The following is an 18,265-nucleotide window of genomic DNA, read 5'->3' on the forward strand; positions in this document are numbered from 1 at the left end:
CTTTGTTTAGTTTACACCCTTTTATCTGTATAAATAAGACTGTTTGAATCTTGCATGGAGGCTCACATTATCTGAATGTATTAGCAGAGCGCTGTGCTAATAAAACAGAGTGGTCTGACAAACTATGAGTCCTGAGTCTAACTTTGACAAGGGTGATTGGGGTAGAGATGAGGGGAATTCCTCCATGCCAGCTGAGTGAAGTCTGCAGAACCCCAGTTAGCCCTGTTGGCCAACTTTACAACCTCCCACCTCCCAGTATAAGGCTCCAGATTTGTATGAGAATATCCCAAAAGCGTCAACGTTCACACAGATATCAACATCCCTTCATCGGAGCTACAACCCCTTTTCTGTTAAATCTTTTAGCTCTTTTCTTTAAAAGCATATCGATTGCAGTTTAACCACAAACGAGATGCCAGAATGGCGCCACCGTTTTCTGGCAGTGTTGACATGGCAACCGTCCCTGTCCAGGAGTGTCTTTGCAAAGCACGCCTTTATCTGTTGTCCTCATTACCAAGTACTTACCAGCATAAAGCAAGAGTTCTAAACAGTAAGAAAAGAAACAAGCCATCCCAATGATTGTCTCCTCCACAACAGCCAACTGCTCCAGCCAGCTCAGTACTTGCACACAATCTTGGTACCTAGACATCATGGAGAATTATTGCACGACTCATTTTATTCTGAGGTGTTTCTCCCCTATCCCTTTATTTCCTTTCCTCTTTCCATGTCTCATTCTCTATCCTCATTCCACTCATATATCTATCCTATTTTTCTCTCCAAGGATCTTTGGTCAATGAGCTTATGGAGAAGGGCTTCAAGGATGCCTGACAAGACACTGAGTGGATAGGGACGTTCCACTGTGGTCCTTCCCAGGTGCGCAAAGTATCCCTATGTGCATATAAGTGTCTGCAAGGTCCACTGTGGATAGCTCATTGCCTTTCCAGCTGGTCATTGACAAGGAAAAGCACCAGGAGCAGTGCATATAGAAGCCAGGTGGCCAACCTATTACTACAGACAAACATGCCCCAGCAGAAGGAACAGTTGTGAGAACAAGTGTGTTCAGGAAGCCACTGTGGCTCAGAGAGAGTTCTTATAGATTGATGTCTAATAAGAGACAGACCAGTCTTTTAATCTACCAGGGGTGGGAGGAAATAAGGCTGCCACATGACTCCAGTTGACACTTCTGAGCCATGTGACAGAGGTACCTGCATCCCAAGTATGGGGATCCAAACTACCTCCTCATGAGGAAGAAATTCACTTCAGAAGAAAAGTACCAGCCAACCAAAGCAAAAAGCCAAACTTAGCCTGTCCATACTTCCTCACTTCCTGGCTCTATAGACCAGGGAGGTCCTTGGTCGCCCTCATAATGTGCCTCCCACCTCTTTCTGTCAAGGGCACATTGTTATCATCGATAGTAATTCACATTAAGAGCTGTTAGGTATGGCTCAGTATTATCCCTCCATCTCCTCCTTGGTCAGCCATGAGGTCAGACACCATAAATAGGGCCCTGTGTAAATCACATTTTTGTGGAGGACATGGAAATCGAGAAAATGCCCCCAAACCGTGATCTTTTACATATTTTTCCTTACAATTGACTAACTGTACTTATCAAATTCATTCCTTGCAAACTGTCGGGAATTTTCTTTAAAAAAAATTTTTTTTATTTATACAGGGCCTTAAACATGATGTCCTTCCTAGAGACACTTCCTAGAGACACTGGTCTGTCTTCTGTCATTGTAACCACATGCCTTGCCCACTGAAGTCATTGGGATTTCTTTATATTTACTATACTTGTGTCTCCATCGACCTCCCACAGTTCCCTATTAGATTTCTTCTCCATACACCATTCTCCTTAGCCCATCCATATGGGAACATAAATTTGCATCATACCTGATGCTCAGAAAGAGAGCTTTGAAGAGCATGCAGAGAACCAGATAGTCCAGCTTTGGTTTCTTCAGACGCACACACATTTCATGGGCTCGATAGCCTGTGGAGAAAACAAATGTATTAAGTGTCTCTCCCTTAATACTGACACCTTCTCTTCACAGTATACAATGAAAGCAGACTTACCTAATTGAATAGATAAGGGCAGGTTACCCAAGCAGAGTTTCATATAGGCCAATGATTGTACTAATTTAACTATTGTTAATAGCCCTCCTCCGAAAACCCGGAGGTGAGAGCTACGCTGGATGGCCATCAGCTCATATTTCATCCATTCATCTTGGTTACCCATCATCTGGCAGCAGAGTGAGAATTCCGTATAGGATGAAATGATCTAAAATGTTCAAAACGAAAAAAAACAAGAGCCTGAAACTGTTGACTGAATCGTTATCTGGTATAGGCTCAAAAGGGACACATGGATGAACCAGAAACCCCCACATTTCTTTGTTCCTTTTTCTCTTACAACACTGACCATTAAAAAAAATTAGGATTATTAATATTAACATTTATTATGCTCATGTCTAAAGGCTCCAGTCAGGATTCCCCCCTGTGCTAGGTGTTGTACAGACACAGAATATAAACTAGTGTACATGAAATTAGCAATAGCTTAAAAATCAGAACCAACCTAAACTGTTACAATAAAAAAAATGAAACTGAACCTCAGATCAACTCTTTTGGGAGGCTTAAAAAGCTCAGTGAACTTTGTTTGTCATTTCACCACATCTCTGCCTCCCTAGTTCTTACCAGAAGCAGAAGTGCTGCAACATGACAAGGAAGACCATGGGCATCTTTTACCAGCCAAGACAGAAAGAAGCAAGGCATGCTGGAAATCTGACAAGAAAGCTGGTTTTCCATGAGATTTCCAGCCCCAGAGGCTTAGACAGTGTGAATGAGGTTCAGAAAAACATCAGAACATTGGGATGATTATCCAAAGCCAGCTTTTACAGGTCAACCCATTGTTTGTTGAAATCGGACATCTGCTCCATAACAGTCAGGACTCTTCAATCCCCTTTGGGCAGGGTGTGTCCTGTCACCACAGTTATTTCCAGTGCTGCTAGTTACTTCCTCTTCTTTGGGGGCAGGAGGAGAGGGTTCCCAGTGGCGAAGGTGGACCCACCTGGCTCTCATCCTCTGATTCCTCTGCTGAGTTCACCTTCATGAGTGCTGCCAGGTGACAGAACTTCTTGCTGTTTGTAGCAGTGTCCAGGCTGAAAAGTTGCCACAATAAGGAAAGGCAGTGGCCCTGCTGGTACAGGAAAGCTAATTTCTTCTCCCTGTCACACAAGAGACACATCTTTAGCCAGAGCAGATCCCAGCAGCACAAAGATCTCACTATTGCTACTAATTAAACAGAGAGCAGCGGTGGGAGGAGGAGGAGGAGGAGGCGGGATCCTGAACTGGACATTTCTTCCTCCTCCTAGGAGAGGAGGCATGGAGGATTCCAGGGGCAGGAAAGGGGAAAGGAAGAAGTAGCAATCGGATGATGGGGTACCAGTTGGGGGAAGGTCAGTCAACGGAGGGGTGGCATTGTGGGAGAGGTGGATGTAGCAGCAGGGAGGTTGAGGGTACCTGTGGGCATTGGGAAGGAAGGGAGACATCTGCTCCCCCACTTTGGCTGGCTGCAGAAGGGAGCAGCTCAGAAGAACCTGAGGCTGCTTTATGCAGCAATGCTGAGAACCCTTCCCCTTCCCTGGCCACTACAAATCAGCTTTTAGGCTCCAGCCAGGGGGGATTAGAAATTGTAGCCCTGTGCCAGCAGGGGTTGCTCTGTTAGCAGAGGGGAGCAGGAGGGGCTTGGCCATGAGGGAGCACCATTGGCTGGGTCAGACGCTTCTCCCCCACTATCCCGCAAGCATGGGGGGGCACAGTTATGGGGAGCATCACGGGGATAGCTGTGAGGGGGATATGGGGAAAGCCATGCTGTCAACTCTCGTGATAGATGGCATTTTTCCTAAAGCCCCAGCTCCTGGAGTCATGGGATCACAGGAGAACCTTGGCTGCCATTTATTATTTCAAAAGAACAAGGTTCATGTTATGAAGAAAAGCTGGAGAGACTGGTGATCTTCGGGGAAGGAAAGAGAAGCCGGAAGGGCTGGGAGAGAGGAAAGAGACTGGGGTGGGAGGCTGTTTGGGGCAGAGAGAACAAGAAGGCTATTGGGGAGTCTGGACGGATTTCACATGGAGAGAAGCCTGGAGCGGGAAGGAGTGTGAAAACTCAGCTCATCATCTGGAGACTGCTGCAGTGTAGGCTGGGAGCCTGCCACTGGGGACACTGTAGGGGGAGGCCAAAGTAGGTGTTGGGTGTTTTATTGAGGGGTATCGGATGAAAGGCAGTTGTGCTAGGACATTTTGGTGATCCAGGAAGGAGGGTTGCTTCGTGGCAGAGAATTACTCTGTCCATCTCCCCCACCAGTGGCTGTAAGAGGTGAATGTAATGGGGGGAAGGGGGGAGTTGTGGCAGCAGGAAGGGGGTTCCAGCAGAGATGGGGAAGAAGGTGAGCAGAGGAGGAGGGTGGCAGCAGCAGGGGAATATGATGAGGTACATTGGGGATTCCTGGGGGAGAGGTGAGACAGCCTGACTCCCCGCTGGTGCCTCAACCCAAACTCCGTCATCCCACCCCTCAGGGCCTCACCTACCCCTCCTGGAATCCAGCCTTTTCCTGCTCACTTTTTTCCCCACTCCTGAAATCCCCCTGCTGGACTGTCCATCACTTCTACCTGTCCTCACTACCTCACCTTCACCCCCAAGCACCCCATCTTCAGGCTCCCCTTCTCCTCTCCTACCTTAACCCTTCACCTCTGCACTTCCTCCTTTCCACTGCCTTAACCCTCACCGCCTGGTACCCCGGGCTGCCTCACTGACCTCTGCCACCAACCCCTCCCCTGCTGTTTCACAACTGCCTCCCTCCACTGGGGCTCCCTCATCTCCCCCAGCTTCTCCCTCCACAGCACCTCCCCCATTATGCACCCCACTCTGATATCTCCCCTTCCTGGGTACCTCCAGCCCCTCATGCTGATACCCCCACCGCCTCATATCTCTCTCTCTGCTTGAATCCCCAACAACACTATCCTGCACGGCCCAAAGGGTATCTCCATAACACCAGATGCTTTTCCTTGCTCCCTCTGCCCCCGTTGGCCCCAAAGCCCATGGCTCCCAAAAGAGCTTTTCCTAATCTCAGGTGCCCCTTCACCTAGGACATCCCCGAACCACTAAGATGATGACTTCTTGCTACACAACCTAAAAGAATGCTCGTAAACACATTACACAGCCATGCAGTAGAATACATTCTGTTAAAGCATTGGCACTGTTCAAGTAGATTATTTATAGTGCAAATAAAAACCTTAAAACTTGTTTACATATGTTGCACCCATTTTTATCACAAACGGGTAAATTGAAGCACTGTTCCCAGACTGAAATATGAGCATTCCCATGACGAGGCTGGTTAGCAAGGACAGGCCAACATTTGGAAATAATGCCTTCAGCAGTAGCAAGGAGTATAAAAATATTCTCAAAAGCAAATGCATTTCTTTGCAATCGATTCCTGTTTTCCAAAATAAATGCCTTGCTTTAAAGTACTGTACCATTAGGAATGCACGTATCTGTAATTCCCTCTTCCCTACAGTGTGTGAACACCATTTTTTAAAACCCCCACTCTTCACATGCTTAATTTGAAGCTTGCAAGTTACATGCTTCAAATTAAGCATGTGCTTAAGTGTTTGCAGGATCGAGGTCTAAATGACAACCAGAGACTAAAGTAAAATCCACCCAACTTGGTTTTACTCCAGTTCTACTTCCTACCCTTTACTGCGACTATACAAGAATTGCTGCTTCTTCTGGTGAGACGTGTGCTTTGACACTTCCATCAGAGTCTTAAAAAAGACTCAAATCAAGGTAAATGGGAATCTTCTGTTTAATAAAATCAAAGTCTTCCTGATAAATTTATTTGCCAAATTCATTTGGCCCATGTTATAACAGACCTGCAGAGGGGAAGCGAGAGTGAGACAAAGACCGTTTGTTATCAGTCAACTGCATGTTCCGAAATGGTGGGGCTCTCAGCTGCCATTTTCTAGCATGACATCAATGCTGGAGCCAAGGGCGGAGGTGGGGAGTGGAGAGTGGGTTGGGTTAAACCTCATTGAAACTGTTGTGTCCTCCACTCCTCATTTAAGATAGCTATGAGAGACAACTCAGTGGCCCCACCTAAGGCAAAGGGGGCATGCGAGCCCATCCAGTAGTTTGGACTTTTAGTTTTGGATGAGGTTGTACGGACATAGGAGGGAGACACAGGAAACCTGCAATCATCTTCCATAGATGTCCCCAACCAGATACATAAAGAGGTTCCTCAATGTCTTGCTGTCTCTTTACCTCACCCTTCAGGCTGTAGAAGGTAGCTTCCTCAAACTGGTTAATTACAGTTGCTCTGAAGTCCACCGATTTGATCAGATTCTCTGCTGTATTCAAATTGCAAAAGGCCTTAAGCAAAGCAAACCACAGAGAAGGGTAGGTGACCATCTGTGCCGCACACTTTCTCCAACCCCACCACCAGCTGAAGAGAAACGGCTGGATTCTCTGGTCTGCTACGGCCACTGCAAGCAGCAGGAGATGGCCAGTGGGAGAATCCCCTCTGCACAGGTGGAGGCAGCAATGTGTCTCCTGCCCCCCTCCTCCCACACCCTGTGGCAGAGGAAGGAGGGAGTGTTCTGAGGGCAAGGTGTGAGCAGAATGGGGTCATAGCAAAGCTTTATGCCCGATCTTCCACTGCTGGAAGCCTAAGCTAGGGTTGCCCTCATGCAGCTATCGCACGCCAGGGCAACATGGCACTGAATCACGGAGCTGCGGCTGTGCATCCCGTCTCTTCGCCACCCTAGCTGTGCTCACACAGGGGTGAATCAAGCCACAAAGCAAAGGGAGCTCTCTTCACTCTGTCTAGGACAGCAACATTGCTTTCTTTCCCCTTGGAGTAACCCAGGAGCTGCCTGCAGAGCTGGGACATAATGCCCATGGGTTTCTTTGGCTGAATGTATGGAGGAAATGTAGTACTGAAGGACTGATGGCACTGAGTCCCAGTCACCCTTCAACCCCCCCCTCACCCCCCCCCCCCACAGCCCTGCCAATGACCTTATTCCTGACCTGCGTACCGCCTCCTCCAGGCTATTCCAGTTGTGGGCACCTTCCACAGCTCGGTAACATACTCTAATTCTGACTAGAAGCACCCTATCTCTCCCATGAGCTCTCCATGGTAGAGATTGCTAATTCATATGATGATTTTTGTCATATGACTAAATGTCACCGAGAGACTATGATGGGCCTCCCAAAATCATGTCCCTAATGATCTCCTTATCCTCCCCACCCCCACAACCCTGTGCTCTAGCCTCTAGAGGACTGGGGCTAGTGCCCTAAACCACCATGCCCTTAAACATTCCTCACTCCCCTCCCACTACTATATTCACTATACTGGGGGGTTGGGTGAAACCGCCTTGAGGCTGGTGCATGTGATAGCTGGCCTTCACTCCGGACAAATGTGTGAGGCACTCAGCTCTTTTCTGGAACAGACAGCCAAAGCGATAGGAACCTCCCCTCAAAACACAGGCCACGGGCAAAGCTGGAGTTGATCCATGTGACCTAAGCAGTTTCCTGGGAGTCTGATAACAAACATAGGGCTTGGGATTGACTGGACTGCACAGGCGTGTGTGGGTGAGAAACACCACAGAAAGACCCAGAGAAGGCAGAAGAAAGCCAGGAGAGCCACAGAAGGACTTGTAGCATGACCCTGAGAAAAAGGTGCAAGAGCGAGAGCGTTGGGGCAGAATGCTGTCTCGAAAGAAAAAGACCGTTACTCACCGTTGTAACTGTTGTTCTTCGAGATGTGTTGCTCATATCCATTCCATTAGGTGTGTGCGCGCCGCGTGCACGATCCTCGGAAGATTTTCTACCCTAGCAACACCGGCGGGTCGGCTGTGGAGCCCCCTAGAGTGGCGCCTTCATGGCGCTGAATATATACCCCAGCCGACCCGGCGCCCCCTCAGTTCCTTCTTGCCGGCTACTCCGACAGTGGGGACGGGGGGCGGGTTTGGAATGGATATGAGCAACACATCTCGAAGAACAACAGTTACAACGGTGAGTAACCGTCTTTTCTTCTTCGAGTGCTTGCTCATATCCATTCCATTAGGTGACTCCCAAGCCCAACTTAGGTGGTGGGGTCGGAGTGAGACATTGCTGTGTGCAAAACCGCTGATCCGAAAGCAGCATCGTCTCTGGACTGCTGCACTAGTACATAGTGAGCTGTAAATGTGTGGACTGATGACCAAACCGCCGCTCTACAAATGTCGTGGATCGGAACATGTGCCAGGAAAGCAGTCGAGGAAGCTTGGGCCCTCGTGGAGTGAGCGGTGAGGTGCGGTGCTGAGACACCTGCCAGGTCATAGCAAGTCCGGATGCAAGACGTAATCCAGGAGGATAGGCGTTGTGAGGAGACCGGTGAGCCTTTCATTCGGTCGGCCACTGCAATGAAGTGTTGCGTCGTCTTTCTAAAGTGCTTTGTGCGGTCAATATAGAAGGCCAGGGCCCTGCGTACGTCCAGGGAATGCAAACGTTGATCCTGGCGAGTGGCATGTGGTTTAGGATGAAAGACCGGGAGAAATATATCCTGGTTGATATGAAAAGGAGAAACCACCTTAGGGAGAAAGGCAGGATGTGGACGAAGCTGCACTTTATCCTTATGAAAAACTGTGTAAGGGGGCTCAGATGTAAGCACCCTGAGTTCAGAAACACGCCTTGCTGAGGTGATGGCTACGAGGAAGGCTGTCTTCCAGGATAGGTACAGAAGTGAACAGGTGGCCAGTGGCTCGAATGGAGGACCTGTGAGCTTGGAGAGAACCAGGTTGAGGTCCCACGTCGGGACGGGCTGACGTTGTTGTGGGTACATCCGGTCTAAGCCCTTGAGGAACCTAACGACCATCGGGTTAGAGAATACCGAGGACGCGAGTTCCCCTGGGTGAAAGGCCGATATAGCGGCCAGGTGAACTCTAATTGAAGATATCGCCAACCCCTGCTGTTTTAGGGAGAGGAGATATTCCAAAATGAGAGGAATGGGTGCCTGCAACGGGGACGTGGCTCGTTGTTCGCACCAACAGGAGAACCGCTTCCACTTGGCCAGGTACGTGGTGCGTGTTGAGGGCTTCCTACTGCTCAGCAGAATCTGTTGGACAGAGTGCGAGCATTGCTGCTCTGCCTGGGTGAACCATGGAGCAGCCACGCCGTGAGGTGGAGTGATTGCAGGTCGGGGTGACGCAACCGGCCGTGGTCCTGAGAGATGAGATCCGGACATAATGGAAGCGGGATCGGTGTCTGAACCGAGAGTTCCAACAGTGTGGTGTACCAATGTTGTCTCGGCCACGCTGGAGCGATCAGAATTACCTGTGCCTGGTCTCTGCGCAATTTGAGCAGTACCTTGTGGACCAGAGGAAACGGAGGGAAGGCATAAAACAGGTGGTCTTTCCAGGGAAGGAGAAACGCATCCGAGAGGGAGCCCGGAGCTCGACCTTGTAGGGAGCAGAACACGTGGCACTTCCTGTTGTCTCGAGATGCAAACAGGTCTATCTGGGGAAACCCCCACTTCTGGAAGATGGAATGTATGATGTCCGGACGGATAGACCACTCGTGCGTCTGGAAGGACCTGCTGAGTCGGTCCGCTAGAGTGTTCTGGACTCCAGGGAGGAACGATGCCGTGAGATGAATTGAGTGGGCGATGCAGAAGTCCCACAGGCGAATGGCCTCTTGGCATAGAATTGACGAACGTGCTCCTCCTTGCTTGTTGATGTAAAACATGGCCGTGGTGTTGTCGATGAGAACTAACACACAACGGCCACGTAGGAGATTGAGAAATGCCTGGCACACCAGGCGCACCGCCATCAGTTCCCGAGCATTGATGTGCAGGGCTAACTGGGGTGCAGTCCACAGGCCCTGGGTATGGTGTTCGTTGAGATGGGCGCCCCAACCCAGAGATGAAGCGTCTGTGACCAGGTGCAGAGAGGGTTGTGGGGTGTGAAAAGGGATCCCCTCGCAGACCACATTGTGATCTAGCCACCAGGTGAGGGAGGTCAGGACCGAGTTCGGGACCGTGACCACCATGTTCAGGCTGTCCCGATGTGGATGGTATATTGATGACACCCAGGTTTGAAGTGGGCGAAGCCGAAGTCTGGCATACCTGGTTACGTACGTGCAGGAAGCCATGTGACCCAGCAGGGTAAGGCACGACCTCACCGTGGTAGTTGGGAAGGCCTTGAGCCCTTGAATGAGGTTCTTGATGGTGCCAAAGCGGTTGTCTGGCAGGATGGCTTGTGCACGTCTGGAGTCTAGAACTGCGCCGATGAATTCTATTCTCTGGGTAGGTTCTAGAGTGGATTTGTCCTTGTTGAGTAGGATGCCCAACTCGTTGAATGTGTGCACTATTATGTGGACGTGAGCTTGGACTTGCTCCTTGGTGCGACCGCGTACCAGCCAGTCGTCTAGGTACGGGAACACCTGTATCCCTTGTCGACGAAGGTACGCTGCCACGACAGCCATACATTTCGTGAACACCCTTGGGGCTGAGGATAGGCCGAAGGGAAGGACTGCAAATTGGTAGTGCACCGTGTTTACCACGAATCGCAGGAAGCGTCTGTGAGGTGGGTAAATTGTGATGTGAAAATATGCGTCTTTCATGTCGAGGGCGGCGAACCAGTCTCCAGGATCGAGGGAAGGGATAATGGCCCCCAAAGAGACCATGCGGAACTTCAACTTTACTACGAATTTGTTGAGTCCGCGCAAGTCCAAGATGGGCCGCAGACCTCCTTTGGACTTGGGGATCAGGAAGTAACGGGAATAAAATCCCCTGCCCCTTAACTCTATCGGAACCTCCTCTATGGCCCCCATGGCCAGGAGTGTAGAAACCTCCTGTATAAGAAGTTGCTCGTGAGAAGGGTCCCTGAAGAGGGACGGGGAAGGTGGGTGGGAGGGGGGGATAGAAGAAAACTGGATAGCGTATCCCCTCTCCACCGTGCGGAGGACCCAACGGTCCGAAGTTATAAGGGACCAAGCACGGTGGAAGTGGGAGAGGCGATCCCGAAAGGAGGGGGCTGGATCCTGGGGGATGACTGGGGCGCCGTCCTCGACCGCACCTTCAAAAGTTCTGCCTGGGGCCTGAAGGTGGTCTAGGTGGCCCCTGGTTCTGGCCGGGTTGAGGGCCGGTCCACCTTCTTCTACCACCTCGCCCTCGCCTCCGGGCCGAGTCCTGTCTCTGACGAGGCGGGGGGGGGGGGGGGGTAGAAGCGCTGAGGCTGCGGCCTAAATGGCCTGCGCTGAGGGCCCGCAACATGCATCCCCAGGGAACGCATGATTGTCCTGGAGTCTTTGAGGCTCTGCAGGCGAGAGTCCGTCTTTTCTGAAAACAACCCTTGTCCTTCGAAGGGCAGATCCTGCAGGGTTTGCTGCAGTTCCTGAGGCAAACCCGAAACCTGGAGCCAGGAGATCCTCCGCATAGCGATACCTGATGCCAGGGTTCTCGCAGCAGAGTCCGCTATGTCTAAGGCGGTCTGTAAGGAGGTCCGAGCCACCTTCTTACCCTCCTCTACCATGGCTCCAAACTCCTCCCTGGACTCTTGGGGAACCAACTCCTTAAACTTCCCCATAGAGTTCCAGGAGTTAAAGTTGTAGCGGCTCAGGAGCGCCTGCTGGTTCGCCGCTCTAAGTTGCAGCCCTCCGGCTGAGTAAACTTTACGGCCAAACAAATCGAGCCGCTTAGCTTCCTTTGATTTAGGCGCTGCAGCCTGCTGACCGTGGCGCTCTCTTGCGTTCACTGATGCCACCACCAGTGAACACGGTTGGGGGTGGGTATACAAGTACCCGTAGTCTTTAGACGGGACAAAGTATTTCCTTTCCACCCCTCTCGCTGTGGGTGGGATAGAGGCAGGAGTTTGCCATATCGTAGCTGCATTGGCCTGTATCGTGCGGATCAGGGGTAACGCCACCCTCGATGGGGCATCCGCTCCGAGGATATTCACGATAGGGTCCTGCACCTCCACTATCTCCTCCGCCTGCAGGTCCATATTGCGGGCCATCCTACGCAGGAGATCCTGGTGAGCCCGAAGATCTATTGGAGGTGGACCTGTGCATGATGTGCCCGCCACTGCCTCATCCGGAGAGGAAGAGGAAGATGCCTCCGGTGGTACAGGATCCAAGGGAGGGTCCTGGTCCCCCTGTTCCTGGGCCGGAGCATCACCTGTGCTTGGGTCCAGGGCATCGGGTGACGCGGACACGGAAGCCTCCATGCCCCCTGGCGGAGGCCGAGAGATGGTGGACTCTGGGGCCCTTCTAACGGAGTGACCCGAGCGAGAGGTCGAGGGTATTGGAGCCCCTTGCTCCTGGTGGTACGCCCACGGGGTCCAAAACGACCAGTGAGATGGGCCATGAGAATGGTCCTCTGTTATCTGCTGCCAATGGCCCAAGTCCTGTTCCTCGGCTTGCCCTTGAGGGGGGTATGCCGATCTCGACAGGTCCTCCGAGGAGCGAGACACCGATCTTGATGGCCATGGCGGTGCCGAGATTGACGAAACGATTCCCGTGGGCTGCGGTGCCGCACGGTGCCGGTCCGGAGATGATCTATCTCTACGCGGTGCCGGCGAACGGTGCCGGGACCGCGATCGGTGCCGATGACCTCGTCGGTGCCGGGAGCCGGATCTGGACCTCGACGAGGACCTGGAGTATGCCCGGTGCCGGGAGCGGCCTCTCGACGTCGAGCGTCGACCGTAGCGGTGCCGAGAACTACGTCTCGACGTTGATCGGTGCCGACGATCATAGCGGTGCCGAGACGTAGAGCGGTGCCGCGACGAAGATCTTGGCCGCGAGTACGACCGGTGCCGAGGTGATATTCGGCGCCGGGACTGCGAGCGGCGTGGGGACCTGCTTCGGGACCTGGACCGGTGCCGAGGTTCCAGCCCTTGCGATGGAGGGCGCATCAAGGCAGGTTTCCCCCTCGACTGGACCGGGCGAGTCAACGGTGCCGTCGGTGCCGGTGGTTGAGGCGGTGCCGGCTCCGTGAGAGCTATCAAGTCTCTCGCCGCCGCGAAGGTCTCTGGAGTCGACGGGAGGCACTGTATCACCGCCGGTCTCGGTGGAGACGCTATCTGCACCGGACTCAACGGCCTCGGCGCCGGAGTCGACAGTGCTGGAGGCACCTGTTTCCGGTGCTCCACCGGCGGACTCGGCTCTACCCCCGGCACTGGGGGAGCCGGCGTCTTCGGCACGGAGGCCCCCTTCTTATGGGCTTTTTTATGCCCCGGGGATAATGACCGGCGTCGAGGCACTTGCTGTGCTTGCGGTGCCGACGAGGTCCGGTGCCGGGGAGGCTTGTCCGACGCCACTCGCGTGGTCGGCATGGCCGGTGCCGCCGGGGCACTGCGCACCGAGGCGCTAGGTGCCGGGGCCTGACTTGTAGAGGGAGCGTCCGGACTAAGTGCCGCCTCCATCAGGAGTTGCCGGAGCCGAAAGTCCCGCTCTTTCTTGGTCCTTGGTCTGAAGGCCTTACAGATCTTGCACTTATCTGTTTGATGGGACTCTCCCAGGCACTTCAGACAGGAGTCGTGCGGGTCGCTCGTGGGCATAGGCTTAGCGCAGGAGGCGCACTGCTTGAAGCCGGGAGCGTTGGGCATGAGCCCGGGCCCGCGGCCGGGGGAGAAAGGGGGAGACGACCCCCTTAATCCCCTGAACTACTATAATAACTAGAACAACTTTTAAAACTATTTAACTATTTAACTATAAACACTATAACTATACTATAACTATAACTATAACTATAACTGCGAATAACTAAGTAAGCTAGGGAGAGTGGAGAACAGCTATGCCGTGCTCCACAGTTCCAACGACCGTCAGGGGCGGTAAGAAGGAACTGAGGGGGCGCCGGGTTGGCTGGGGTATATATTCAGCGCCATGAAGGCGCCACTCTAGGGGGCTCCACAGCCGACCCGCCGGTGTTGCTAGGGTAGAAAATCTTCCGACGATCGTGCACGCGGCGCGCACACACCTAATGGAATGGATATGAGCAAGCACTCGAAGAAGAACTTGGCTCTGTGAGCAATTAACTGTCTCCAGCTGTTTGAGTCCTACAGCGTTCAGGGAAACAGAACTTTATGTACATTCCTTGTAAATCAAGAGGATTGCATCAATGAAATGGCTGACTTAGTTTTTCCTTCTAACAGAAATAACCCACAGGATCCCAAATTTTGACTTAAAGCTCAGGTCAAAAGGGGTAATAATATTAAACTGTATGTATGCTTGTAATCGCTCATGTGCTATGTCTGTGACATTAAAATCCTGCGCCACAGCTCAGGGTCTCTAGCAAAGTAGGAAGGAGAGGCAAGGAAAATGTAGGGCCTAACACTACCAGTCTGAAAGAACCAAAGAACGTGTGTTCCTAGATGAAATCTGGGGTAGCCTGCTAATATGGCGAGAAGTAAAAGGGAGACCAATGGAAAGGACGTGAACTCGCATGGGATCAAGGAAGCAAAGCAGCTCACCATGTAGTTGTTTGACAGATGTAAGTAAGCCGCTGCACACTCCAACAAGTAATACAAGCCTCTGGCGTATTCTCCCATCGCCATGCAGTGCCGGGCCAGGGGCACAAAGACAGCCTCCACGATCTCTTCACATTCGCAGGATCCCAAGTGCTTGATCTTCTCCCAATCCCTGTCAGACTGCTGAATGATCTCGTCCAGCCTTTCCAGAAACTCCTTCTCTATCTCTTCAGCTCTGCCGGAGACAAGATGGCAGAGAAGGGGCAGGATTCCCATGTCACAAGGCTTTCTTGTATATCTGTGTTTGGCAGAATTCACAGTTCTAATTCCCTGGTGCTGTTTTTATGTTGTTCTTGTGACCCAGGGGATGGTGCTCTCTGTCCCTAAACTCCTAGCCCCTCCTGTGTCTTTATGGCACTGTTCTGGAGGAAGACTATGGTATTCCTTTATGCAGGGCAAGTTTAAGGCAATCGGCACTCTTGGCACACCCCCACATGGGGTCTTGTGGCCACTAGAGGATGGACATGTGCCAATGCTCCCCCACCACCACCTCCACCAGACATGGCAGAGCCCCCCTTCTCCCTTGGCCATGCCCTGTCTGCTGTGGGGTGGGCTCAGGCAGCTTCCTCCCTAGCTACAGTGGCTGCTGTTCCCCTGCAGACTCAGGCAGACGTCACATCCCTGCATCAGTTACTCTCCCTTCTGTTTTTTCAAGTTCTTTTTTTTTTTTGCAAGATCTGGAAACAGATTTCTTAAAAATGAAAGCTGAGATGCAGACGTCATTGCAGGATTTCTGGAGGGAACCCAGGCCCACGGCACAAGCCTGTGACATTAGCCAGCCTTGGCACCCTGTGCTTTTGGCCAGGATGCAGGCAGCCCTTTCCCTGCCTCGCTTGAGAAGACAGAACTCCATCGCCTCTGACAGCACCAGCACCTAATCCCTCCTAAACAGAATAACCGAAACCATTTCAGCTTGGAGAGCTTCCTGTCTCTTAACACGCCGGAGAGAAAGCAGAGCACAAAAGTTGGCTAAAATGTACCTGACTGAACAGCGGCTCTACAAGATAACTTTGTAAGCAGGCCTGAGTACCTTCCTTTGGATAGAAAAGAAATGTGACCTAATTGATTAACCTGTATCTCCTGCCCTTGGCTCATCTGCAGCAGGACTGTGAACCATAGCTGGCCCAGACAGTATGCAGCTTTCATGACTATCTGTCTTTCCCGAGCAGGACCTTGAAAATGTGAATTGAATGTAAACAGATGGAGAGATGCCTGCCTGAGTCTGCAGAGAGCCTGAAACAATCATTCTGCGAGTGTGTTCTGCTGCATCCATCTCAACCAGGGCTCCATCAACTCTGATCTTCCATGGCTGCACAAGTTGCCATTTTTCCAGGATGCCACAGAAACCACCATTTCTGCCATGGAAATCACTGTTTTGCTGCATTCAGGCACTCACCGTTTTATCTTCCTGACCTGCCAGGACCTGCCTGCAGCTACCTCTTGCTCTGCAGATTTCCCCACAACAAAGAGTTATTTCAGTGCATGCTCCCTGCATGGTTCCATAGAGCCAGGGAGTAGGGAAAGCACCAACTCCATGGAACAACACAGGTTGGTGAGCTAACCAGGCTGAAGAATGGTACAACAGCCAAGGTCTGAAAAGATGAGCCACTAAGCCAGCTCCCAGCTCCCACTTCCCTGGCGTCCATTGGGGAAGAGGGCTCTGGGCCAGGCTGGGGCAGGAGCTAAGGTTTGGGGTGTGGAGCCAGGCCACCCAGAGGGTGTAATGAAAAATCCATTCTTGGACTGTTGAAAATAAACAAATTCTACTGCAAGAATGTTTAGCTATGAGCCACGGGGGGATGGGAGGGAGAGTGAGTGGGAATGAAGGCCATTTCCCAGAGAGAGAGAGAGAGAGTAAATCAGGGTCAGCAACTTTTCAGAAGTGGTGTGCCGAGTCTTCATTTTTCACTCTGATTTAAGGTTTTGCGTGCCAGTAATACATTTTAACGTTTTTAGAAGGTCTCTTTCTATAAGTCTATAATATATAACTAAACTATTGTTATATGTAAAGTAAATAAGGTTTTTAAAATGTTTAAGAAGCTTCATTTAAAATTAAATTAAAATGCAGAGCCCCCCGGACTGGTGGCCAGGACCCGGGCAGTGTGAGTGCCACTGAAAATCAGCTTGCGTGCCGCCTTCGGCACACGTGCCATAGGTTGCCGACCCCTGGAGTAAATTAATGCTGCTGTAGAATGTAGGAGTCCCATTGTGCCATGGAATGCATGGGGCCCTGACAGTAGGGATGTTCCATTCTGAGAGAGTCCTTCACACCCTCCAAACTCCCAGTCTCCATGGGTATCTTGCCCCCCATCAGGTAATGTCTTCCCCCACAGGTAGCAGCCAAACGCATATATTCCACTCTCAACCTCTGGAGCCCCTAGGAATCTATTTCTTTGTAAAGTGGTCTGGTGAATGAAGACCTTGTTCCCGTACTTAAGATTTTCCTCTGGTAACATCTTGTGTTTCTTTAGTGCCTTTACAGTCTCTGGAAAGAAAATCAACCACTGGGTTCAATGCAACATCCTGGACTAAGAGCCGCTTTTTACCATTCTCTAGCACTAAGATAATGAGATGAAATTCCATAACATAGGAAATGTCTTCACTGCAGACTTAGTGTGTGACATACCAGGCCAGGAAACTCCGAAGGCCACAGTTAATGGGAAGAATCCCACCCACCCAGAAATCCTCCAAATGCCGATAGCTTAAAGAGAAGAAACACCCACTACTCTCAAAAATGTTCTTTATGGTCCAGATCTTTAGCTGGTGTAAATCAGCATAGCTCCATTGATGTCAGCACAGCTATACCCACTTACACCAGTATATGATCTAACCCAGTGGGTTTCAACCTATTTACCGTTGTGAACTGCATATGTAGCCCACAATGTGTTATGTGGGCCACATCCAATACTACCTCTACGGCCCTGAGGATGTCACATGGGCCGCAGCTCTGTGCGGATTGGGCCACAAGCAGCCCGCGGGCCGCAGGTTGAGAACCACTGGGTGGGTTTTTTGCCCAGACCTGTTAGTCCATAATGCACTTCATCAAACTGTTAAAGGTTCTTTTCAGTGCAGCATTTTAGGTTTTGGCTACACTAGCACTTTTGTTGGCAAAACTTTTGTTGGTCGGGGTGTGTGTGAAAAACCACGCCCCGACTGACATAAGTTTCACCATCAAAAGCGTCGGTGTGGACAGGGCTATGTTGGTGGGACAGCATCTCCTGCCGACATAGCTACCGCTGCTTGTTGTGGGTTGTTTAATTATGCAGATGGAAGAGCTCTCTCCCCCCAGCATAGAGCGGCTACACGGGAGACCTTACAGCAGTGCAGCTGCAGCGGTACAGATATGCTGCTGTAAGGTCCCTAGTGTAGACATAGCCTTAGTTAGTCAGAGGGAAGGGGGAGAAATTCAGTTCCCTCTAGTCACCTATTTTTGTTTGTTGCTTTCTTTTAAACAGTATTTTTCACTCCTGAATTTTTCAGGCTAATATATGATGCTGAGGAGGCAAATTTTGCTCTCCGTTACAAAGATGCAACCCCCATTGAAATCAGTGGAAGTCCTATATCTAATAAAGCTGTGATTTGAGCTAGACAAGTACATTTCTGTTTGGGTTAGAAGCTGTTATAGTCAAGCATGAATTTGGTCTTTAATTTCTCACTGCTGCACTGACTGAGTCTAAAAAGGAACCCATGGCTCGTCTGTTACATTCCAGGAAGATAA

At 51.1% G+C, this 18,265-nt stretch overlaps 1 protein-coding gene across 1 annotated transcript in view; it reads right to left on the reverse strand.

Annotated features, from left to right (window-relative positions):
• Positions 1-394: 394 nt before the first annotated feature.
• The window catches only part of LOC128836133 (adenylate cyclase type 10-like), a 76,552-nt gene continuing 58,681 nt past the window's right edge, over positions 395-18,265 (reverse strand). Inside the window, exons 24-31 of the mRNA XM_054026150.1 lie at positions 16,819-17,032; positions 14,491-14,722; positions 6,305-6,412; positions 5,738-5,808; positions 3,056-3,212; positions 2,068-2,272; positions 1,888-1,984; positions 395-638 (exon numbers count right to left, since the gene is read on the reverse strand). Coding sequence (XP_053882125.1) covers positions 395-638; positions 1,888-1,984; positions 2,068-2,272; positions 3,056-3,212; positions 5,738-5,808; positions 6,305-6,412; positions 14,491-14,722; positions 16,819-17,032 — 1,328 coding nt within the window. The remainder of the gene's footprint in view (positions 639-1,887; positions 1,985-2,067; positions 2,273-3,055; positions 3,213-5,737; positions 5,809-6,304; positions 6,413-14,490; positions 14,723-16,818; positions 17,033-18,265) is intronic.

The sequence above is a fragment of the Malaclemys terrapin genome, chromosome 4, assembly GCF_027887155.1.
Source record: "Malaclemys terrapin pileata isolate rMalTer1 chromosome 4, rMalTer1.hap1, whole genome shotgun sequence".
NCBI lineage: Eukaryota > Metazoa > Chordata > Testudines > Emydidae > Malaclemys > Malaclemys terrapin.